Source organism: Nycticebus coucang, chromosome 11, assembly GCF_027406575.1.
Source record: "Nycticebus coucang isolate mNycCou1 chromosome 11, mNycCou1.pri, whole genome shotgun sequence".
Lineage (NCBI taxonomy): Eukaryota > Metazoa > Chordata > Mammalia > Primates > Lorisidae > Nycticebus > Nycticebus coucang.
In genome coordinates, this window is record NC_069790.1 from 17,342,524 (window position 1) to 17,366,916 (window position 24,393).

At 38.8% G+C, this 24,393-nt stretch overlaps 1 protein-coding gene across 6 annotated transcripts in view; it reads left to right on the forward strand.

Moving 5' to 3' along the window:
- VPS41 (VPS41 subunit of HOPS complex) overlaps positions 1-24,393 on the forward strand; it is a 230,393-nt gene that overhangs the window by 153,251 nt on the left and 52,749 nt on the right. For all 6 annotated transcript variants that reach the window (XR_008383629.1, XR_008383626.1, XR_008383627.1 and 3 more), the window contains 7 exons: positions 4,307-4,404; positions 7,603-7,732; positions 9,198-9,313; positions 10,534-10,590; positions 13,983-14,044; positions 15,480-15,561; positions 18,301-18,393. Coding sequence is in view for 2 of the 6 variants with exons in the window: in XM_053608791.1 (XP_053464766.1) it covers positions 4,307-4,404; positions 7,603-7,732; positions 9,198-9,313; positions 10,534-10,590; positions 13,983-14,044; positions 15,480-15,561; positions 18,301-18,393 (638 nt within the window). In the remaining 4 variants the exon portion in view is untranslated. The remainder of the gene's footprint in view (positions 1-4,306; positions 4,405-7,602; positions 7,733-9,197; positions 9,314-10,533; positions 10,591-13,982; positions 14,045-15,479; positions 15,562-18,300; positions 18,394-24,393) is intronic.

Genomic DNA, 24,393 nt, shown 5'->3' on the forward strand with positions numbered 1-24,393 from the left:
TGTTTTAAGAGACCGAGTTTTGGGGTGGTTTATTCTCAGAGCCCACTGACACAGGAGTGGTGTTGCAGAGATTCTTCTGGGAGTAAATGTTCATTGGAACCCAAAGCACAGTCTAAAAGCATCTTCCTTCAGATCTTCTGCACAGTTCTGTGGTGTCAGCTGCAGATCTAGGAACTTTCATGTAATTTTTTTCCCCTAAATAAGGTAACTCAGTGTGTCATAGTGGAACTAATATTGAATGCTGAAGTCAGGAAAACTGGTTTATAACTCCCTCTAAATTAACTTGTTTAGGTATTTTCAACTTCCATGAGCATAATTCTTCCCATGTATAAGAGAAAGGGATCAGAATAGAAATATAATCCAAAATACAGGTAACATGAATTTCCTTCCTCCTCCTCTTCTGTTCCCTTGCAGATCACGTAGTTTTCCTTGCTTTTGATCTTAAACACTACACTTTACACACTTGCTTTCGCAATAATTTTCATACCAAAATGAAAACTGAGGATGACCAAAAAGTTACTAAGTAGCAACATACACTCTAAAAAGAACAGTATTTCTTATGCTTTTCATTGATTAGATTTCATGAGTGGTTTGGTGCCTGGTAAGAAACCACAGAATTTCCATTCCCAGGGAGGGTACTCTGGTCCCAGCCCTGCCACTGACACGTATTTCCTGAAGGTTTTTATCTAGGTACTTGAAAACAGTTTTGGTAAAGTAGCATGTGATAGATGTTCACAAAAGAGCGTACGTGTTAAACCGCCTCCACTTCTACCACAGGTGCAGAGATGAGCACCTTCAGCACACCCGGCTGGCGAAGCTCACAGTGCTGTGTGTGCATTTGGGGTGTGGGGCAGGGGCCATCTGGAATGTAAGATGGTACTGAATCGTCCGGGGCCCCACAGGACCCAGTAACGAAAGAGAAGCAATGTCACATTTTAGAAGATGTACAGGCATATTAAAAAGAAGTGTTGGTGACCCTCCTGAGGTTACTAAATTCTTATTGGTAGAAATGGACTTGAATTGGTTTTGCTAAATCACATTTCATTGTTGAAACTCTATACATGGTTCCCTTATCAGTAACTTGGGTGAAGAACAAAGAATCAGATATTCTTCAGCAACTGTTCTCGCAGTAATCACAAAAAAGCTTTGCTAGGCTTGTGTGCCACAGGCCCCGAAGGGAAAACATCACCCCATCACAAAAGAAGTGGTCAGTAAAACAGGCATTCTTCCTGTTTGGGATGCCAAATGGGCTGACAGCCCAGCAGGCAGTGTCAGTGCCTCTCCTTAAGTAACCAAGGTCTTGAGTACCTCAAGGTCTTGGTTTTTATGAATGAGCTGAAAGATACAGAACAGAGAAACTGGAAAATAATCCTATCCAAATCTTTTCTTCTTCAGATCCTGATTCCCTATTCCACAATAGCTTATAGGAAAAAGATGGAAAATTTTCTGTCCTCTAATTAAGAACATGATAGAAACTCTAATGTGCTCTTAAGGAAAACACAAGAAGACTGCAGAAGCACAAATCTGTTTCACGTCTCAATTCCAGCTGTTATAATAAATGCTTATTTATTAAGCAGTAAATTTTACCAGACTTTGCCAATTGAGAATCAGTAATAATTTAGACAGAGTCTACGTGCAGTGGGTAAATTATAAGCTGACAACAATTTTTTTTTTTTTTTCAAAATGACTGACTAGAAGCATGCAAATTCAGAAGAGGATATAAATATTATAAGTACATATGCATTCAACACTGGAGAATACAGGTTCAGAAAATAAATATTACTAGAGGTAAAGAGGGACAGTCAGCAATATAATAACAGTGGGAGACTTTAAGATCCTATTCCCAGCATTAGAAAGATTAAGACAGAAAATAAACAAAGAGACATTGAACTTAAACTGCACATTGGAACAAATGGACCTAACAGACATTTATAAAACATCCTACCCAACAACTGCAAAATATACATTCTTTTCACTAGCACATGGAACACTCTCTAAGGTATACTATATGTTAGGCCACAAAACAAGTTTTAATAAATTTTTAAAAATCTAAATCATGTTAAGTATCTTCTCAGACCACAATGGAATAAAACTAGAAATCAGTATCAAGAGAAACTTTGGAAACTATACAAATACATGGAAATCAAACAACATTCTCCTGAACAATCTTAGAGTAAATAACAAAATTAAGATGGATATCAAATAATTTTTTAAACAAATGAAAATGAAAATACAACATACAGGCTGGATGTGGTGGCTCATACCTATAATACCAGCACTCTGGAAGGTCAAGGTGGGTGGACTGCTTGAGCTCAGGAGTTTGAGACCAGCCTGAGCCAGAGTGAGACCCCTCTCTACTAAAAACAGAAAACTACCTGGCCATTGTGACAGGTGCCTCTAGTCCCAGCTACGAGGGAGCTGAGGCAAGAGGAGGTTGCTGTGAACTGTGATACCATGGCACTTTATGCGGGATGACAAAAAAAAAAAAAAAAAAACATATAAAATCTGTGGAATACAGCAAGAGCAATGCTAAAAGGGAAGTTTATTGTACTAAATGCCTATATCAAAAATGTAGAAAAATCATAAACTAATAATCTAATGATACATTTCAAAGAACTAGAAAAGTATTTCAAAGAACAAAAATATCAGAAGAAAAGAAATAACAAAGATCAGAGCAGAAGAACTAAATGAAATAGAAACTTAAAAAAATAGAAAGGATCCACAAAAATAAAAATGTTGGCTATTTGAAAAGATAAATGAAATTAATGAACCATTGAGGGGAAAAAAAAGGTTCCCCAACAGAGAAAATGGACATCAAAGGGTAAACAGCAAAGCACTGGCTTAAGATAAGCACAGGAATACCACTAAAAACTGCAAGGTCCTGAGGGCCCCTATAAACAAATCCTTGTAAACTAGTATCTTTGGCTCATTTTACTAGTAAAATGAGCCAAAAAAAAAACAATTATAATATCACTTTTTTTTTACAAAAAAATGAGCCTACCAAAAAAAAACAATTATAATATCACTAACATAACACAGATCATGTTAAGACACATGACAGATACATGTACCTGCTTAATATAATTAGCTCGTACACATGCAGTGATGGCAAGGAAGATTCCACAGCATTCACTAAAAAGAAATTTAAGGTGCCACAATGGGCAGGCAGCATAGATTGTACTTACTGGAAAAGTCCTATGCCATCCAAGAGTGAACCCTGTGAGTAATCTCAAATAAACTCATTTATCCATTTCTTCTAGGTTTGCTACAGGCGCCCCCCACAATGCCCGGCTATTTTTTTGTTGCAGTTTGCCTGGGGCCAGGTTTGAACCCGCCACCCTCGGTATATGAGACCGGCGCCCTACTCGCTGAGCCACTGGCGCTGCCCTAAATAGATTATTTTTTAAAGGGAAATAAATTTATTATTTTTCTCTGACTTATTTCATTTAAGAAGTAATGGTGTTTTCATTATAAAGTAATCTGTATTTAGGTACTTTTTTTTAAAACTTGAAGGTCTATAATGTTTTATAATTACAGCTAGCATGCCTTTTGACTTTTGTGTAATTGTAACACCCCAATTGTATAAAACTCAAACTCAGACATTTAAAAAAATTAAAGTGTTTTGGGTGGTGCCTGTGGCTCAAAGAGTAGGCACCGGCCCCATATGCCGGAGGTGGTGGGTTCAAACCCAGCCCCAGCCAAAAACTGCAAAAAAGAAAATTAAAGTGTCTTCATGAGATCTGTCATTTTTGAACTAGCTGGGCATGTCACCCTTGATCGTTTATATGCTGCTATTATCATTGGATTCAGTTTTATTTGTTATGCACATTTTAAAGTCTAAGCTCCTAAGTATTCTTTCCTGGTACTGATTGTTGTGAAGCATTTTTAGTGCTTACTCATGGTGCTGAATTCAGCTTGCCCCCTTAACATTGGCTTTTTTTTTTTTTTTTTGTAGAGACAGAGTCTCACTTTTTGGCCCTCGGTAGAGTGCTGTGGCCTCACACAGCTCACAGCAACCTCCAACTCCTGGGCTTAGGCGATTCTCTTGCCTCAGCCTCCCGAGTAGCTGGGACTACAGGCGCCCGCCACAACGCCCAGCTATTTTTTGGTTGCAGTTTGGCCGGGGCCGGGTTTGAACCTGTCACCCTCGGTATATGGGGCCAGCGCCTTATGGACTGAGCCACAGGCGCCGCCCAACATTGGCTTTTTTAAGTGGTCCATCTGGCATTCACAGGCACTGTGTCCTCCTGGTTCATGCTGCCTTTGCTCCTGTTAATGATGTATTCTGTATCTCTTTCATTTGCAGTGTCTCAGTTTGAAACTGAATTCTACATCAGTGGACTTGCACCTCTGTGTGATCAGCTTGTTGTACTTTCCTACGTCAAAGAGATTTCAGAAAAAACGGTAATTATTTTCTCCCTGAATACCAAAGGATGTGGGGGTTCATTTTTGGCATTGTACCCAGATCAGGTTACCCATCAGAGGAGTTCTCACTAATCAGAGCAGGACTTTCTGACCTATAAAATAAGGTGGGCAGAGATACACACCTAACATATTTACCTTTCAGAAACTCTTCTCGTTGCCTGCCTTAGTTCCTTTTGCTGAGCAAAGAGGGTCTTTTATTTTTCCTTCTCTCTTGGTATTTTAGTCAGAAGGAATGAAGGATTCCTCTTGCTGAAAGGCAAAGAAACTAAGCTGACATTGTGCATTAGCAGAAACGACAGCAGTGAAGTTGATCAGCTGCAACAACAAGGGTCCCCGTGGTCACAAGGAATTACAGAAAGGGCAGTTCATTGTTGTCTTTGGTCCAGACATATCTGTTCTCTTTCCAGTGGTCTGGTGATCCTGAGTAGCTTGATTATTGCTTTGAAATGGATTGTTGTTAACTCTCCGTTATCAGTGCAAATGATGGTACATCAAAATGTGTGGCCTATAGAAAGTGGCAGACGATCTGAATTCCATACTACATGACTTTAGTACGGAATTTCCACGCTCCTGCGTGTGGCCCAGTGGAAGGGCGTTCACATCCAGTCTCCCTTTGCTGGGTCCTATTCCCACTTCGTCTTTATTGTTAGAGTCCAGGGGTCCTGCCAGCAAGAAGATGGGGGACGGAGGTGTCTTCAAGGCATAAACAAGGAGAGCTTATCATGAAAGGTTTTTCTTTTGGGTGCTGTATAGAAAAAAAAAATTGCAATTGATGCTCTAGCTCTTTACAGTAAGTAGGCAAGTGGGCTCACTTTGTATCATCTCCTTTTTTTCCTTTTCAAATGGCAAGAAATAAAATGGAGAAGAAAAACCCTGGGAGCCATGGTTTTGAAGTGGTAGCTGCTCTTGGGCATTTCTCTGAGCGCAGACCTGCATTAGGAAGCCATCACTATAGTAACCTGATGCTCCGGTGGCCATGTTGCTAGGCAGTGAAATGCTGTAGACTGAAGTGAACACTCGACCTACTAAAATCAATAGGGTTGGCTTCGAGCCCTGTTGCAGAACATCAGTTTACTATTATTTTATTTATTTATTGAAAATAAAGAAAAGCAGAGGCTCCTGAGGGAATAAATACAGTGCTTTTGCTGAGGAATGTGGGAAAGACTGAGAATGTGACTGAAAGAGAGAAGGAAAGAAGCAGTGAAATGAAAAAGGGAAGGCCTAATAAACAGTTGACCACAGAGAAAGAAAAAAGAAAACCCTTGTTAATAAAAAAGAGACCATTAGAAGGAGATAAAAGCCAAAGACAAGCCAGCCTCATACAGCAATTTAGAAAATGGACTTTTCAGAGGAAGAAATGATGAGGGTCTTGGAAATGCCTTGAAAATATGCATGCCAGTATATATATTTACTCCTTTACAGAACACCAAAGTGCACCTCATATCTTTAAACACAGAATACATTTCATTAGAAAGACTAAGGGAATAAAGAGCTAAGCTTTGGTCCATCCCCTCTCCTGCTTGCTTTCTTCATATTGAAAAAGAGAAAATTATGTATTACTCAGTGTTACCGCTGCAGAGACTTTCCGTGTAATACTCGCCATCATCGTCATGTTTGGTAGTTGTGTACTGGTCCATCTGGTTAGTGCACCCTAATTGGTTAAGCTGTTACCCCAGTGTTTTACTTTTCTTCTCTTCATTAATAAAGCACATGTGTGTTATTCCTGCTTTTAGGAAGTTTACAGGTAAGCAGAGCAGTTTGACCAGAGAACAGAAGGTGTAAAGTGAAATGAATTGCAATTCCCGATGCTTTTTTTATGTATAAAGGAGCTTTTCCTATGGTCCAGTGAAGCCTTATTCTTTTAATTCTGTTTCATTCAAATTGTATTTTTATTTTGTTCTTCTAATTTTGATATGTTTTCATTGTTTTTAAGTATTCAGATCTTTTTGTTTTTTCCTCATTTTTTTCTAGTTGTTTCAAAAGTGAGAAATTTCTCGTTTCTCCAGATCAGGTAAATTATGGTATATAATCACTAGTTTTTTCCTGTCCTAGTTGATCTCTTATAGTTGCTATTTTATTTTGGATTATTGTCAACATGTGAGTAGAAAGCTACTGTAATTACTACTCAGTTAACCTTACAAAATTGGTCAAGGAAATCTAGGCGTACTCTTTTGTTTGGGAAACTTGAACAGTGGGTATAGTTCTGGATTTTTTCATTCTGTTCTTCTCTGGTTTTCCCTTTACCGGTATCATACTGCTGTAGGTATTGTTGTTTTGGAAGATAAGTTCAAACACATGTTTTATGACTGCATGTCGAATATTCAAAAGCATGAACTTTGAAGTAAAATGGACTTGATTTCAAACCCAAGGTTCACCGTTAAGTCCCAGTTTTTCCACAAATCCCAGCCTTATCATTTGTTTAACCTTAATTTTTTGATCCTTGGTTCCTTTATCTGTAAAATGAGGAAGAGTCGTAGTTCATTTTGCGAGGCTCAGAACTCAAGGAGAGTAATCTGCACACAGTCACCCCCCAGGCTGGTTGAACGGTCACAGACTCTGTGTAAACGCCTGCTCGCGGCCCTCCCTCCTTCTGTCTTCATCTGGCTACCGTCCAGCCATATGGGATTGTTATACTTAAACTAATGAACATTAAATAAAATTTAAAATTCAGTTTCTTGGTCACACTAATCCCATTCCATGTGTTCATTAGCCACCTGTGACTGGTGTTTACCACAGTGAGCAGTGTAGGTGTAGAACATTTCCATCAGTCATCCCAGCACGTTCTGATCTGGAAACAACTCTTAATCTTTGGCTTTTCAGCATTACCAGCGAGTTTACTAGTAGTGGCAACGATTTGGATAACAGAGCAATGTGTGGTATTATCTTTCTTCTTCATGTTTGTGTGGAAGAGATGTAATAAAGTTGTCTAAGTACAAGGTCACCATCTTGGGCCACCACTTCCCTGGGAGCTGCACGGGAAGTGGGAGTGCCTGTCCTCTTCACCTCATGCACAATGTCAGAACAAACAGTGTTAAAAGGGCGCCCGGGCCAGGCTGTCAGAAAGGCTTACACGCGCCAAGATGGCGAAGGCAAGGCAAATAAGGCTAACGACAATGAATTTGTATAACCTGTAGACATGTAAGTAAGATGAGCCTTTCCCTCTCTTTTCCCCACAAGGAACGAGAATACTGTGCCAGGCCAAGACTGGACATCATCCAGCCCCTTTCCGAGACTTGTGAAGAGATCTCTTCTGATGCTTTGACAGTCAGAGGCTTTCAGGAGAACGAATGTAGAGATTATCGCTTAGGTGAGAGATAGCAAAGATCTGGCTCATGTGACTTCTTACAGCCCCCCCACCCTCACTTTCCACTTGTTTTACATTAAAGGAATTTAAATTGAGGTTCTGAGGGGATCTTAGAAAGAATCTGGGCAGAGCTCTTATGTTGAAAACTCAGGCATCCCAGGCCCAGAAATATTGCAGAACTTATCTGAGCTCTAGTAGCAGAAGTGGGGCAGGAGGATAGAGATGGGACTAGGACCAAGGTGAGGATTAGGCTCCTTGTTTTTTGTTCTTGCATTTTTTCTATTGTCCGAACTATGTAACACGACACTTACAGTTGAGCAGCATGGCTGTGTGGTTGTCTTACCACTCCCAACTTTATGTCCCTAGAAGGATTGGGTTTGCCCTGGGATGGCAGAGGTAATATCTTTCTTGTTTGTAAGTGAGTAATCAGAGCCTGGAAGAGACCTGGCTCATAGAAAGTGTTTGGTGAATATTTGTTGAGTGGATGGCTGAATGTACTTAGTTACTGCCCAGAAATAAAGGGAAAACCCTACTATTCAGTCACATCAGGGACATCTGTGTTTGAATGTTACATCCTTGGAAAACAGATTGATGAAAATAGAACGGTTATAGAAATCTTTTATTGCTTTATAGAAATTGTTTTACTGCTTTAAAGGCAATTGACATTTTCTGAGAATATTTTCAGTAATCATTTTGGCCAAAGGAGCTAAGAAATATTCTGTACATGTTTGAACTTTCTTATATGAAGCCCCTAATCAGTGGAAAAATGTTGAGCGTATAACTCTTAGCTCGGCAAAAAGTGATTCACAACCGAAAGCGTACAATCTAGGTATTTTGCTCAGAGCGAACTCTGCTGCACATTTAGAAACCCTCCAAAACAGGTTTTATAATTGAATTCCGCAGGAAACCCTCAGATTGGCATTGTGCACAACATGCTGAAATGATAGATTACGTCCTTAGGGCCGGACGTCTGTCATTTATGCCTTAGGTGGCCTTGACCTTGATGAGGAGGAAACATTTATCGCCGACTATGGGGTGTAATTGTTCTGTAAAAATAGAACAGTGCTGCAAATGGCCACCAATAAGGTTTATATACAGCAGATGGATTCTCATATGCACTAGACATAGAGAATGTTGAACACTTTTTCAGCTGAAGCCAGAGTTAATGTGTTAAAGTCAGAATTTTAAACCCTCCTTATTTTCTTTTAAGTTTTTTAGTATTTTTTTCTCCACTCCATTCTTCTCTTTCCTTCCTTTCAAATAATTTTACTGTTAAATATTGTTAGTAATGCTCAGTACATTTTGTTCTTCTCTGCTCTTCCATTCCAGCAGAGCCAAACACTTGCAACAAAGGTAAAGGGTCTTCTCTTTACTCTGAGATTGTTTAGCCTAACGAGGACCCCAGATCCATTGCCGTGTTTTCTACCATTGAGTCACCCAAGTTGTTCCTCTCTTCTCTCGCCTTTAGAATACTCAGAAGGGGAATCACTCTTTTACATTGTGAGTCCAAGAGACGTTGTAGTGGCTAAGGAACGAGACCAAGATGATCACATTGACTGGCTCCTGGAAAAGAAGAAATATGAAGTAGCTTTGATTTTATTTCCTTAAAAGTATTGACTCATCTGTAACATAGGATAAAAGATTTTTGTAGCAAATCTTTTATGTAGCTAAAGCAAAGTGCCCCAAGCCAAAAATATGTAGGAGGTTAATAACATTCTAATATGCTTTTAAGAAATTAGGGAACAGAATATTGCACTAGGTTGACTGGTTTTAGTGTTAAGTGGGGAGGAGGTAGATCTAGCCTACAGAAATTTTTGTGATTTTTTTTTTTCAAGGAAATTAAAATAGAGCTAGTAAATCAGAGTTATCTATTTGGATATTTTAGTGAAACCAATCATTCATACTTATCAAATTAATACCCATAAGATGGCGTGAACTACCCCTTTGGATAGAGTAATGTGTCCCGGTCTAGGGGTGCAGAACCTGTGGCCTCAAGGCCATGTGTGGCCCTGCAGATCCCCAACTCTGGCTCCTCGACCAAATCCAAGCTTCACAAACAAATTCCTTTATTAAAAGAATTTGGATTCAGTCAAGATTTTCTTAAAGAATTTTTTCAACTTCATTAGGTTCGAAGGCATTATTTTGTTGGTAAACTCTTTAGATAACCAGCTAAAAACAGCAGCAATACGTGGTCTGCCTGTTCGTCACACTCAGTTTATAACTGCCTGGGAGGACTCGGGAAAAGTTTTAATTGTTTTAGTTTATAAACTATTTGAGTCCAGGTATTGATATTTAGTTCATAACCCAGTTATGACCATGTTATTTTAGATCCTGTAGTTTCTTAAATAATTTTATGTTTTCAAAATCCCACTTAATTGTAGGTATACAGAAATGTGTGCACTATAGTAAAAGAAAAGCACCCCTTTGTCTCAGTATATTTCATGAAGATTTAGAACTTTAGAAAAAAGGCTTTAGATGCCTTTTTTTGGTATGGAGGGGAGGAGATTTTGTTGTGTTTTGATTTGTGTCTGAAATGTGATTCCAATATCCTAATGTGGAAATGAATTCAAATGGAAATAAAAGAAGTCTTCATTTTGGTTGACTGCTTTTGTTTTTGAATTCAGTGCAGTTCATTCAACCATGGCATTTAAAAATTCCAGTGCTTCAGGCAAAAACCATGGAGAAATGGGGTTTATTCATGTTGTCCAGAATGCTAAAACAAAACATAGTGTTTGTAACCTTAATATGTTTCTCTCCCCTCTCCCTCTTTTTTTGCTCCTTTTATCATACTTACATGAATATAGGAAGCTTTGATGGCAGCTGCAATTAGTCAGAGGAACATTAAAAGACATAAGATTCTGGTAAGTGTGCTATTTTATTGTTTGAAATATGACTTTTATCTTTGTGAAGTTATAATGAGACTAAGAGTAGAAAAGAACAGATTTGTCCTATCGTTTGAGAATTCATTTCATAGTAATTCCCTAACCTGGGGAGTCAGAATATCTCATCAAATCAGTTTGTGCTTATAAACAAGAGACTTAAAGCACCTACTAGGAGGTAGATTTAGGTAATTTGAAAACCGTGTTTATGAAAAACATTTTAAATACAAAGCTTTCCACTTATGTTTGTGGAAGTTTCTTAAATCATAGGTAAAATCACATTATCACAAAAATTCATGAAAAGAGTGGTTTTGTAAGACTGCGTTATTTCAGTGTCTCCATAATGACACACTCAGTTGGTTTTGTTATGGAGGCTAAGCTAGGACACGCAATACATTATTATTATATTTTAGACTCTGGGAAAATACAGTGGGTGAGAACTCCTTTTTCTGCTTCCTGTGACAGTGAAAGCAGAGGAGTCATCTCCTTCATACACATCTCTGCAGGGTCCTCGAGATCCTCTAGCCCAGCACTCTGTTTATAGATGAAATGGGAAACTTCAGTCTTCTGGGGCTATTTGGGTATCAGCACTGATTCCTAAACCTATGCTGCTCGGTAAAACTCCACTGAAAGCCTTAATTCTCATTATGATTATGATTATTTCAGTCAAAACCACGAAGAATAAGGAAGAGAAGGCATTCTAGCCCTTAGATTAGTGTATGTCAAGATGCAAAGAAGTGAAATGGCCTGGCCTGTTGGTTTAGGTGCACACTTGAGGGTTCACTAGCAAGAGTCAGATCTGGTAGGACCATCTGTAATTAAGACCTTCGTTCTTTCTTGACACCTCTAGAAAGCAGTTTGAGCTTTCAGTGCCCCGTCACATCTCCCTGACATGGAGATCAGTGAGGGGCTTCCTGGTAACCTAGGTGGTAAGTGGTGAGGCCAACACAGAGTTGGTAGGAGTGGAGAGGTGAAGGTAGATGGAAGATGCAGTGAACTCGAATCTTTAGAATATGATGACTGACTGTGTGGACAAAAGAATGAAAGCCAGAAGTCGAGGCTGATCTCCAGGCTTTGGGCTTGAGCCTGTGGGTGGATTGTGCTGCTATTCACAGAGAAAGAGAGAGATTTGGACTTAAAAATAGATTTGGGAAAATTATTAGGAAACAAGTCTCAGTCAACTGTGTGAGGCCACACACATAGCAGGTCTGTAATGTCAGTGGACAGAAGACCATAATAGAAACATCAGGAACACTGTCATTCAAGGGAAGAAACAGGCTATGTTATGGTCCATTATTTCACTTCTAAGAAACAGTCTACAGCGTCCTTTCTGATTCACCTGCGCAAGTTTCAACCTGCTCGTCTAGTGTATTGCTGGGAGAGTTTCATTTGTTTCAGTCCATGCACAGTTTACATTTCTTGATTTTTGTGTGTCTCAAAATTTTCATAATGATTCAGTATATACCAATAACATTACTTATCTTGTTATCACTTATAATTGCAGATGTCAGTATAGTTTTTCCTTTCTTAAAATATGTATACATTTTGGGAGCACCCTCTGTTTATAAAACAGATTAGGAAGAGCTAGAGGAAGATCATTTAATGGTAGAAAGAGAGAAGAGCATCCTGTTGTAAAGAGAGTTAAGTGCTTGAGTAGTGAGGAGAGCAGATAGGAAAAGTATGACAAGGCCGGCTGGTCAGTTGGAGGCTGGACTTGGCCATATGAAAGTAGCTAAGTAATTGCCTATGTAGGATTTACTTTCAACATGTCATGGGGGAGTGGATGAGAGATTATAAAGCAGAATAATGCTTTATGGAATATGGAATTTCCATTTATGGAATATGGACTCTCAGGGTAGCTGTGAAGTGGAAAGGAGTGAGCACTGTAGCCAGGGGCTATGGCCTGAGGGATGATGGTTATTGTTGAGTATTTTGTGTGAGACAGGCACTTAAACAAGCTTGTGCTGAGGGAAAGAAACAAAATAGGGCTGATGTAAAAGGTGTCCAGAGAAAGTGGAGGCATTCAGGACAAGCTCTGCAATGAAGAGGCCCAGTTGTGAGGAGAGAGGTCGGGGGATTGGCTCTGAACAGGAGACATTCTCACCTGAACAGAATGACCCTCCATGGATACTGTGGTGTGTGATCTGGCCTGAGAGAAATAAGCAAATTACATGCTCTTTCTTCACTCGAATTTCTGTAGATTTTTAAGTATGATTTCTGACATGATGATCATTAAAATAAAAATTTAATAACTAAAAACTGTGGGCATTTCCCTTTACTCCTGAAATGGGCATGTCTGTACATTAATTATGCATAGAATTCTTTCTCCTAGCACATGTAATCTCATACCAGGCATCCAGAGAAGAAATGAGCTCCTGCCATTTCTGCCACATAGGAACAAATTTCACATACACATTTCTGTACATAAAGTAGAAGTTAAAATCCTAGTTTTGTTACACAGTCTGAGGTTAAGCTTCTTGTGAACATGGTTTCAGGTGGAAATAATATCCCAGAAGAGTCCTGGGTGATCAGGCTGGCGCCAGGCTCCCACACTTCTGAGGTGCTATCCACCCAGATCCTTTCAGAATAGGTCAAGTGAGTGGAGCGAGTGAATCAACAGGGATGCTGACACCAGTTCCTTCCCTGCTTCCAGCTCAGTTTCTTCATCTATAAATTTAAGGATTTGAATTACATGTTTTTCTGAGCTCATTTTACTTTAATATTAGCTTTGGTTTTTCATATTTCCTTTTAATATTGTAGTCTTTTATTTCATTTTTTCTTAAAACATTTCTTCATACTTGGGATAGAGGAAGCATGTAGCTCATGTTTTACAGGTGAAGGCACAAGAGATAATTTTATATCCAGTGACAACATGGGATTATTGGATTGTGTGTCTAATATTGAAGATTTCCTCTGTAGGAAATCTGTTAAGAGAGGGGCCTTTTAGGTGCCTTTAAAATAGTAACATTATTTTTTAAAGACCATGACTTTCTAATACAAAAATACAAATACAGTAGAACCTTTCCAAGTTGACCACCCACGGGACTGTGACAAACTGGTCAGTAGACGGAGGTGGTCAACATAAGGAACTAGGCCTACAGTAGTGACACATAGGTGTGGTACATGTCCTGTCTATGAAAATTGGGTCAATTAAGGAGGTGGTCAAGTATCGAGGTTCTACTGTACATTTAAAAATATGTTCATATTTTTCTCAAGAAGCAGCATCATTACATAGAACAAACTATAAGATAAAAAGGTTGTAGTCAGAAGTGCTAATAGGATACTACTAGTACTATGGCCTCCTTAAAAACTGACATGTAATTTTTTGGTTGTTCCAGTTGAATTAGGAGATTTCTTCATTTGATTTTCCCTAGGATATTGGCCTGGCATATATAAACCACCTGATGGAGAGAGGAGATTATGATATAGCAGCACGGTAATGACCACATTTTCACCACTATTTGTTGTGTAAATAGAACTAACCAAAGTTAACAACAAAAATAAGCCATTCTTTGCAGCTGACAGGTTATTTTTTTGCATCTTTCTACCAGAGACAATTTTTAAATACTAATGGCTTCAATCACAGAATGGATTAATATATCATTCCCCCAAAGATCTTACTCTCATAAAGGAGAATTGTTTTTTTAATTATTTAATGAGATAGGTGTTAAGAATCACAGGGGTACTGAGATTTGTAAGCTAACAGATTAGTCTGCTACAGTTTCTTTAGTACTGGAAAAAGACATGAGACTCTGGGTCAGAGCTAACAGACTATCTCAGCAACAGTAGTAACCAGAGTATCAGCATTTTGCCCAGGTCCCCAAGCCCTGATTCCCACAGTGCAACACAGAGTGGGCCAGGTGACCCTGCTCATACAGTGGGTTGTGTTTCAGGAGAGAAATCTTGAATTTAGGGTATCTGAGTTTTTTTCTAGTAAGCAGAAAGCCCGCCTGCAATTTGCCCCAGAAAACACTACTTTCATTGTATTGGACAGTAAGCAAACCTGCCCTTCACTCTGGAGGGAAACACCTCTGTGTCCTCCAATTTCTCGAACTATTTGCTTTGCAAGTGTCCTTGAAAGATGGTCCAGAACAAATTGTGTTGACAATTCAGACAGAATTGCTTCCCAACAAGAGAGTAGCAGTTAAAAGGAAGTGACCAGACCAGAGGACCCTGGGTTGCAGGGGTCTTAGTGGGCAGAAACCATAAATGTCCTGCCATGGTCATGTGGGCCTGTCCTGTGTTGGTGCTCCCTCTGGAGCGTGTGCAGTGCTGGGAAGTGACGGCGTCCATGGCATCCCAAAGGTTGCCTTCAGGGCCGCTTTGAGTCCCCGAGATTGCGTAAGAAAGTGTTTCCTTGTTGTGTAAAGTAAGGTTTTATTCACACATAAACAGTCCTCCAGATTGTATACTATGACAGGATAGGATTCTAATTTTCTGAAATTTGTAGTCCATTATTTAAGGGTTTATTCTGTAAGGATCTGGCACTTCAGGTACTTTTCAAGATGGTGAATTTTCTTCACAGCAAGAAAGGTCCTCAAACCAGCAATGCTTATCTGGGTAAACAGGAAGCTCAGAACAGGCAAAGAGAAAACACCCTAATCATCATAGTCTTCTGAAAAAGATCGGGTTTCATTTGAAAATATTTTGTATTAGTTTTTATAAGTTGTCACCTCATAACTTCATTATGTATGTAATGAAGTGAGTAACAATAATCCCTATATTTTCATTGGTGCTTGAGTTAGAAATTTGTCAAAACTCTGGGGAAATTTATCTAAACAATTTATCTAAGTGGGGGAAATGTCCTCTTACTCAGTTTCTGGGGTTTTTTAATTGTACTTTCTTTCTCCCTGGGATATTTGTACTGCCAGCAAATGCCAGAAAATTCTTGGAAAAAATGCAGCACTCTGGGAATATGAAGTTTATAAATTTAAAGAAATTGGACAACTTAAGGTAGGCAAAGCTTTAACTCTTAATTTTTACAAGTGGTATATTAATATTGAGATGGAAATAAAATTACAATAAGTTTTTTATTTGCAAGATAATATCTCAGCTGGAAAGAAAAATTGAAGTCTTAGAAATTAATTTTTAAACTATAAAACTAGTGTAAAGTATTTACATAGGAGATCAGACAATTAAGTTCACAAACTCATCCTAGAACAAGTGACACATACCTTCTTGCTGAATGTCACTACGGTCAGGTCACCTTGAAGGTACTTGCCGTTGGAAGCTCTCCACTGACGCCAGCTCCTAGTCCACCCTTCAAAGCAAGTTTGAAACTCTTTTTCTGTAATGGACATCAGAGCTGTCACCATATGAAGTCTGACAGGTAAGCTCACAAACTCATCCTTGAAAAAGTGTTAGATATCTGATTGCTAAACGTTGCTATGGTCACCTTCAAAGTACTCTTGTTGGCTATCTGGTGACCATGATGATATTCAGCAGACAGGTATGTAGCACTTTTTCTAGGATGACTTTGTGAACTTTATTATTTAACCTCATAGATAATATATATTATAACATTGTAATATTCTGTCTTCTGATGTATATATAATATGTTCACTTTCTTATCTTATTCTCTGTGTTTGGATGAAGTTTTCATGTTCTTCTTCATGACTTTTGAAAACAGGTATAATCTCTTCCAATAGATTGTAAAACTTAAGACTTTAAAATTTACTGAAGAATTAATGTATTTTTTAAATAATATTTTACCTGCTAGAAGCCAAATAAAGAAATCTGACCACCTGGCTCTAATAAATAATTTGGATATTTCTTTTTCTTTTTTTTTTCCAAATATTTCAACTTAGTGTACAATATCCAAATTAATCAATAAAGTATTCTCTATTTCAAACCTTTTTTTTAGATTTTCAGTGTTTGTGGGCCTTTTGAATGCTCCCTTTGAGTTATAAACATGCTTTCAGAAATTCCCAGGTACCCAGCTTCCAGGCCTGTGGCTCCTCCTGGTTTGCGCCACTAAAGTTACTCTTCTCTGACGGCCACAGTGGTACTTCCCATTGGGGCAGCTGGGCTGTTCTTGAATTGTGGGGCTCCATTTACCTTGATGGCTCTGTGACCCAGACCTCTGTTTTAAATTTCCCCCGGCCATTTCTCTTTGTATATACTCCTGATGATGATAACTCAAATTAATTTAAATACATTTCTTTCCCAAATTTGTTCCTTCTGCTTTCAGTCTGTGTTTATGACAAACAACATACTCATTTCTCAGTGCTTAATGGCTGGAAGCCACTGCTCTTGATGAGACCATCTTGCTCACATCCTCTTTCTACTTACGCTCCAGCTGTTGTCAGTTTACCATGCCGATCCCAAATGGGTCTCTCTTCCCCTCCGGCACCACTGCGTTAAGCCGTGCCCAAGCCATGGCAGGTGCCTTCTACTAGATCTGCCAGCAACCCTAACCCAAAACTAGCTGCTTAAATAACCAAATGTGGCCAAGCATGGTGGTTCCTGCCTAAAGCCTCATCTACTCAGAAGGCTGAGATGGGAAGATTGGTTGAGGCCAGGAGTTTGAGACTGAAGTGAGCTGTGATGACACCACTGTACTCTAGCCTGGGCAACAGAAGGAGACCCTGTTGCAAAAAAAAAAAAAAAAAAAAATCTGGAGGCTGGGCTCTGTGGTTCCCTCCTGTAATCCTAGCACTCTGGGAGGCCAAGGTGAGAGAGTTGGCCCAGGAGTTTGAAGTTGCAGTGAGCTGCACTCTATTCCTGGCAAGAGAGCAAGACTCCATCTCAAAAAAGAAAAAAGAAAGATGAAATCTGGACTCCTACTTCCCTAGTACCTGTTGTTTACCTCCTGCCTATCGAATGAAATTGGAATTCCTCTCATGATACAAGCACCCCTTGCTCTCTAGCCACATCTCCCTTTTGGTGACCCCATCCTGCGTGTCTGGGCCCCTCGTGCCCCCTGCAGACGACGTGTCTTCAGGGCTCTGCCTGTTCATGCTCTCCTGCCAGATGCCCTTCCCCTCCTTTCTTTGCCTCCTAAACCTCAGGCTGTGAGAGGCAACATTCTACTCTGCTGCCGTAGCACTTTTTGACCTCTCTCTTGTAACACCTTTTAATATCATTATTACCGTGTAAGTGTCTGCTTTCCTTCCTTCTGGGGCTGTGAGCTCCTTGGGGATGGTGACCCCAGTTCCATGTCCCTCGTACAAAACCATGGCCTATAGGGTCATTGAACAGTATTTGGAAATTTGACTTTTAACACAGCACTGAAAATACCTGAAGAACATAAGATACATTTTTCTTAGTGTCAAAAGGTGATTATGAGGTGTTAAAGGTTGATATACTCCAAATTAAGGACAGAAAGATGAGTAGGTGACCTTATACTTCCCGATTACTTAACAAATTGACTTTTATAATCTCTGTGACCTTCTCGCTCCTATTATTTAGATTCTCATCAGTTTATCAGGAAGAACAAAGAAATAGATTAACCTAGGCAATTTTTTTATTTACTCATTCATGTGTAAAGCATAGGTACATAGACTTTTAAAAATATAATTCATTGTTAGAAAGTAATATTCCTTTGAATCTTTCGTCTTAAGAAAAATTCTTCATAATACTCTGTTGTCTTAAATTTTTAAAATAAAAATATGCTTTTCTGTGTTTTGCATAATCGGAATAGTTTTGTTTTGCCACTTGTTAAGGGACTGTTTTTTCCTCTCCCTTCCCTAGGCTATCAGTCCTTATTTGCCAAGAGGGGATCCAGTGCTGAAACCTCTCATCTATGAAATGATCTTACATGAATTTTTGGAAAGTGATTATGAGGTACAGTAAACTGACGTGGTCATAATTACTTGTTCTCGGTGGGAAATGTTAAGGTCTAGAAAATAATACAGTGGAGCAACAGATTTAAACAAACAAATTTGGAAGATAGAACTGAGGTAGATAAATGCTGATGATAAGTATTGTTTATGTAGACGGTGAAAACACCTAATCCATGTACATTTTAAAGAATTTTTAAAGTTACCTCCATGATAAATCTAAAGAAAAGGGGCTGAGTACCATTTTATGGATATCATAAATAGAATAGAAGCTGTTATTAGTGCTTACACTACTAAAAAATTCAGAATGTTGGCAGCACACATGGCTCAGTGGATAGGGCACCAGCCACATACACCGAGGCTGGTGCGTTCGAACCCAGCCTGGGTCTGCTAAAACAGCAGTGACAACTGCAACCAAAAAATAGCCAGGTGTTATGGGGGTGCCTGCAGTCCCAGCTACTTGGGAGGCTGAAGCAAGAGAATCGCTTAAGCCCAAGAGTTTGAGGTTGCTGTGAGCTGTGACACTATAGCACTCTACCGAGGGCAACATAGTGAGACTCTGTCTCAAAAAAAAACAAACAAAAACAAAATTCAGAATGTTAAAACCTGAGCCTCAGAACTAAGTTCACCAAAGGGAAATTAAAGAGAAAGTAGGAAGTAGGATCAGAGAAGAGTATTAGAAGTTATCTGTTTGCTTACTAGAGGGAAGACAGCACATATGTTATTTATGTTCCATACACTCTGTCCTTTGATATGCGTATGGCCATTTTCTACTCCCCACACCATAAGTGGTAATGTCCCAGTTTTACAGATGAGGAAACCAGAGACTAATGAAATTGCCCAAGCCATACATTTAAAAATAGTCATGTATGATTTGAATTTAAATTTAATGTTGCGGGCACCCAAATGGGCTATCATTTTTTTTTTTTTTTAATTGTTGGGGATTCATTGAGGGTACAATAAGCCAGTTACACTGATTGCAGTTGTTAGGTAAAGTCCCTCTTGCAATCATGTCTTGCCCCCATTAAGTGTGATACACACTAAGGCCCCACCCCCCTCCCTCCATCCCTCTTTCTGCTTCCCCCCCCCATAACCTTAATTGTCATTAATTGTCCTCATATCAAGATTGAGTACATAGGATTCATGCTTCTCCATTCTTGTGATGCTTTACTAAGAATAATGTCTTCCACGTCCATCCAGGTTAATACGAAGGATGTAAAGTCTCCATTTTTTTTAATGGCTGAATAGTATTCCATGGTATACATATGCCACAGCTTGTTAATCCATTCCTGGGTTGGTGGGCATTTAGGCTGTTTCCACATTTTGGCGATTGTAAATTGAGCTGCAATAAACAGTCTAGTACAAGTGTCCTTATGATAAAAGGATTTTTTTCCTTCTGGGTAGATGCCCAGTAATGGGATTGCAGGATCGAATGGGAGGTCTAGGTTGAGTGCTTTGAGGTTTCTCCATACTTCCTTCCAGAAAGGCTGTACTAGTTTGCAGTCCCACCAGCAGTGTAAAAGTGTTCCCTTATATCCACATCCACACCAGCATCTGCAGTTTTGAGATTTTGTGATGTGGGCCATTCTCACTGCGGATAGATGATCTCTCAGGGATGTTTTGATTTGCATTTCTCTAATATATAGAGATGATGAACATTTTTTCATGTGTTTGTTAGCCATTCGTCTGTCGTCTTTAGAGAAAGTTCTATTCATGTCTCTTGCCCATTGATATAAGGGATTGTTGGCTTTTTTCATGTGGATTAATTTGAGTTCTCTATAGATCCTGGTTATCAAGCTTTTGTCTGATTGAAAATATGCAAATATCCTTTCCCATTGTGTGGGTTGTCTCTTTGCTTTGGTTATTGTCTCCTTAGCTGTACAGAAGCTTTTCAGTTTAATGAAGTCCCATTTGTTTATTTTTGTTGTTGTTGCAATTGCCATGGCAGTCTTCTTTATGAAGTCTTTCCCCAGGCCATATCTTCCAGTGTTTTTCCTATGCTTTCTTGGAGGATTTTTATTGTTTCATGCCTTAAATTTAAGTCCTTTATGCATCTTGAATCAATTTTTGTGAGTGGGGAAAGGTGTGGGTCCAGTTTCAGTCTTTTACATGTAGACATCTAATTCTCCCAACACCATTTATTGAATAGGGAGTCTTTCCCCCAAGGTAAGTTCTTGTTTGGTTTATCGAAGATTAGGTGGTTGTAAGATGTTAGTTTCATTTCTTGGTTTTCAATTCGATTCCAAGTGTCTATGTCTCTGTTTTTGTGCCAGTACCATGCTGTTTTGACCACTATGGCTTTGTAGTACAGACTAAAATCTGGTATGCTGATGCCCCCAGCTTTATTTTTGTTACTAAGAACTGCCTTAGCTATACGGGGTTTTTTCCGGTTCCATACAAAACGCAGAATCATTTTTTCGAAATCTTGAAAGTATGATGTTGGTATTTTGATAGGAATGGCATTGAATAGGTAGATTGCTTTGGGAAGTATAGACATTTTAACAATGTTGATTCTTCCCATCCATGAGCATGGTATGTTCTTCCATTTGTTAGTATCCTCTGCTATTTCCTTTCTGAGGAGTTCCTAGTTTTCTTTATAGAGGTCCTTCACCTCCTTCGTTAGGTATATTCCTAGGTATTTCATTTTCTTTGAAACTATGGTGAAGGGAGTTGTGTCCTTAATTAGCTTCTCCTCTTGACTGTTATTGGTGTATACAAAGGCTACTGACTTGTGGACATTGATTTTATATCCTGAAACATTACTGTATTTTTTGATGACTTCTAGGAGTCTTGTGGTTGAGTCTTTGGGGTTCTCTAAGTATAAGATCATGTCGTCAGCAAAGAGGGAGAATTTGACCTCCTCTGCTCCCATTTGGATTCCCTTTATTTCCTTGTCTTGCCTAATCATATTGGCTAGAACTTCCAGCACTATGTTGAATAGTAAAGGTGACAGAGGACAACCTTGTCTGGTTCCAGTTCTAAGAGGAAAAGCTTTCAGTTTTACTCCATTCAGTAAAATATTGGCTGTGGGTTTGTCATAGATAGCTTCAATCAGTTTTAGAAATGTGCCACCTATGCCTATACTCTTCAGTGTTCTAATTAGAAAAGGATGCTGGATTTTATCAAATGCTTTTTCTGTATCTATTGAGAGGATCATGTGATCTTTATTTTTGCCTCTGTTAATATGGTGGATAACGTTTATGGACTTGCGTATGTTAAACCAGCCTTGCATCTCTGGGATGAAGCCTACTTGATCATGATGAATGACTTTTTTGATGATAAGCTGTAATCTATTGGCTAGGATTTTGTTGAGAATTTTTCCATCTATATTCATGAGTGAGATTGGTCTGAAATTCTCCTTTTTGTTTGGGTCTTTTCCTGGTTTTGGTATCAGGGTGATGTTTGCTTCATAGAATGTGTTGGGGAACATTCCTTCTTGCTCAGTTTTTTGGAATAATTTCTGCAGTACAGGAATAAGCTCTTCCTTGAAGGTTTGATAGAATTCTGGAGCGAAGCCATCTGGACCAGGGCATTTTTTAGTTGGAAGCTTTTTTATTGTTTCTTTGATCTCAGTGTTTGAAATTGGTCTGTTCAGGAGGTCTATTTCTTCCTGGCTAAGTCTAGGGAGAGGGTGTGATTCCAAATATTGATCCATTTCCTTCACATTGTCAAATTTCTGGGCATAGAGTTTCTGGTAGTATTCAGAGATGATCTCTTGTATCTCTGTGGGATCAGTTGTTATTTCCCCTTTATCGTTTCTGATTGAGGTTACTAGAGATTTTACTTTTCTATTTCTAGTTAGTCTGGCCAATGGTTTATCTGTTTTATTTATTTTTTCAAAAAAACAACTCCTTGTTTCATTAATTTTCTGAATGATTCTTTTGTTTTCAATTTCATTGATCTCTGATTTGATTTTGGATATTTCTTTTCCTCTACTGAGTTTAGGCTTAGATTGTTCTTCTTTTTCCAATTCCATAAGATCTCTTGTGAGATTGTTGATGTGCTCTCTTTCTGTTTTTCGAATGTAGGCATCTAAAGCGATGAATTTTCCTCTCAAAACTGCTTTTGCAGTATCCCACAGGTTTTGGTAGCTTGTGTCTTCATTGTTGTTATGCTCAAGGAAGTTAATGATTTCCTGTTTTATTTCTTCCTGCACCCATCTGTTATTCAACAGAAGATGGTTTAATTTCCATGCCTTTGGGTGGGGTTGAGCATTTTTGTTAGAGTTGAGTTCCACCTTTAGTGCCTTATGGTCTGAAAAGATACAAGGTAAAATTTCAATTCTTTTGATTCTGTTGATATTTGTTTTGTGTCCCAGGATATGATCAATTTTGGAGAATGTTCCATGGGGTGATGAGAAGAATGTATATTCTTTATCTTTGGGGTGGAGTGTTCTATATGCGTCTATCAAGCATAGTTGTTCTAGGGTCTCATTTAAATCTCTTATATCTTTGTTTAATTTCTGTTTAGAGGATCTGTCCAGCTCTGTAAGAGGTGTGTTAAAGTCCCCTGTTATGATGGTATTATCAGATATCATATTGCTCAGACTGAGTAAGGTCTGTTTCAAGAATCTGGGAGCATATAAATTCGGTGCGTAAATATTTAGAATTGAAATGTCTTCTTGTTGTAGTTTTCCCTTGACCAATATAAAGTGACCATCTTTGTCTTTTTTGACTTTAGTTGCTTTAAATCCACATGTATCTGAAAATAAGATTGCAACTCCTCTTTTCTTCTGAATTCCATTTGCCTGAAAAATTGTCTTCCAACCCTTGACTTGGAGCTTTAATTTGTCTTTTGAAGCCAGGTGTGTTTCTTGCAGACAGCAAATGGATGGCTTGTGTTTTTTAATCCAGTTAGCCAATCTATGTCTCTTCAGTGGGGAATTCAAGCCATTAACATTTATTGAGATAATTGATAAGTGTGGTAGTATTCTATTCGTCTTATTTGGTGAGAGTCCATTGCTTAGTTTTATCTTTTGCATCAGTGTGGAGGTTAGGTTCTGTCCTTTGATTTCTGAGTTCTTACTTTGCTGCTGATCCATTTTGGTGGTCAGTGTGCAGAACAGGTTGAAGTATTTCCTGTAGAGCTGGTCTTGTTGTGGCGAATTTCCTCAATGTTTGTATATCCATAAATGATTTGATTTCTCCATCAATTTTGAAGCTTAGCTTAGCAGGGTACAGAATTCTGGGCTGAAAATTGTTCTGTTTAAGTAGATTAAAGGTAGATGACCATTGTCTTCTTACTTGGAAAGTTTCATTAGAGAAGTCTGCGGTCACTCTGATGGATTTGCCCCTGTAGGTCAACTGGCGCGTATTCCTGGCAGCTTGCATAATCTTTTCTTTTGTCTTGACTTTGGACAGATTCATCACAATGTGTCTTGGAGAAGCTCGGTTAGAGTTGACGCGACCTGGGGTCCGATATCCCTGTGAAAGCAATGTGTCAGAATCTTTGGTGATGTTTGGGAAATTTTCTTTTATAATATTCTCTAGTATGGCTTCCATTCCTCTGGGGCATTCTTCTTCCCCTTCTGGAATTCCTATAACTCGTATGTTGGAACGCTTCATAAAGTCCCATAATTCTGACAGTGAACGTTCTGCTTTCTCTCTCTTCTTTTCTGCCTCTTTTACTATCTGAGTTATCTCAAAAACTTTGTCTTCTACCTCTGAAATTCTTTCTTCTGCATGGTCTAACCTGTTGCTGATACTTTCCATTGCATCTTTAAGTTCCCTAATTGACTGTTTCAGTTCCTTCAGCTCTGCTATATCCTTTTTATATTCTTCATATCGTTCATCTCTGATTTGATTCTGTTTTTGGATTTCCTTTTGGTTATTTTCCACTTTATTACCAGTTTCCTTCATTGTTTCCATCATTTCTTTCATTGTTTTCAACACGTGTATTCTAAATTCCCTTTCTGTCATTCCTAACATTTCTGTATAGGTGGAATCCTCTGCAGTAGCTACCTCATGGTCCCTTGGCGGGGTTGTTCTGGACTGGTTCTTCATGT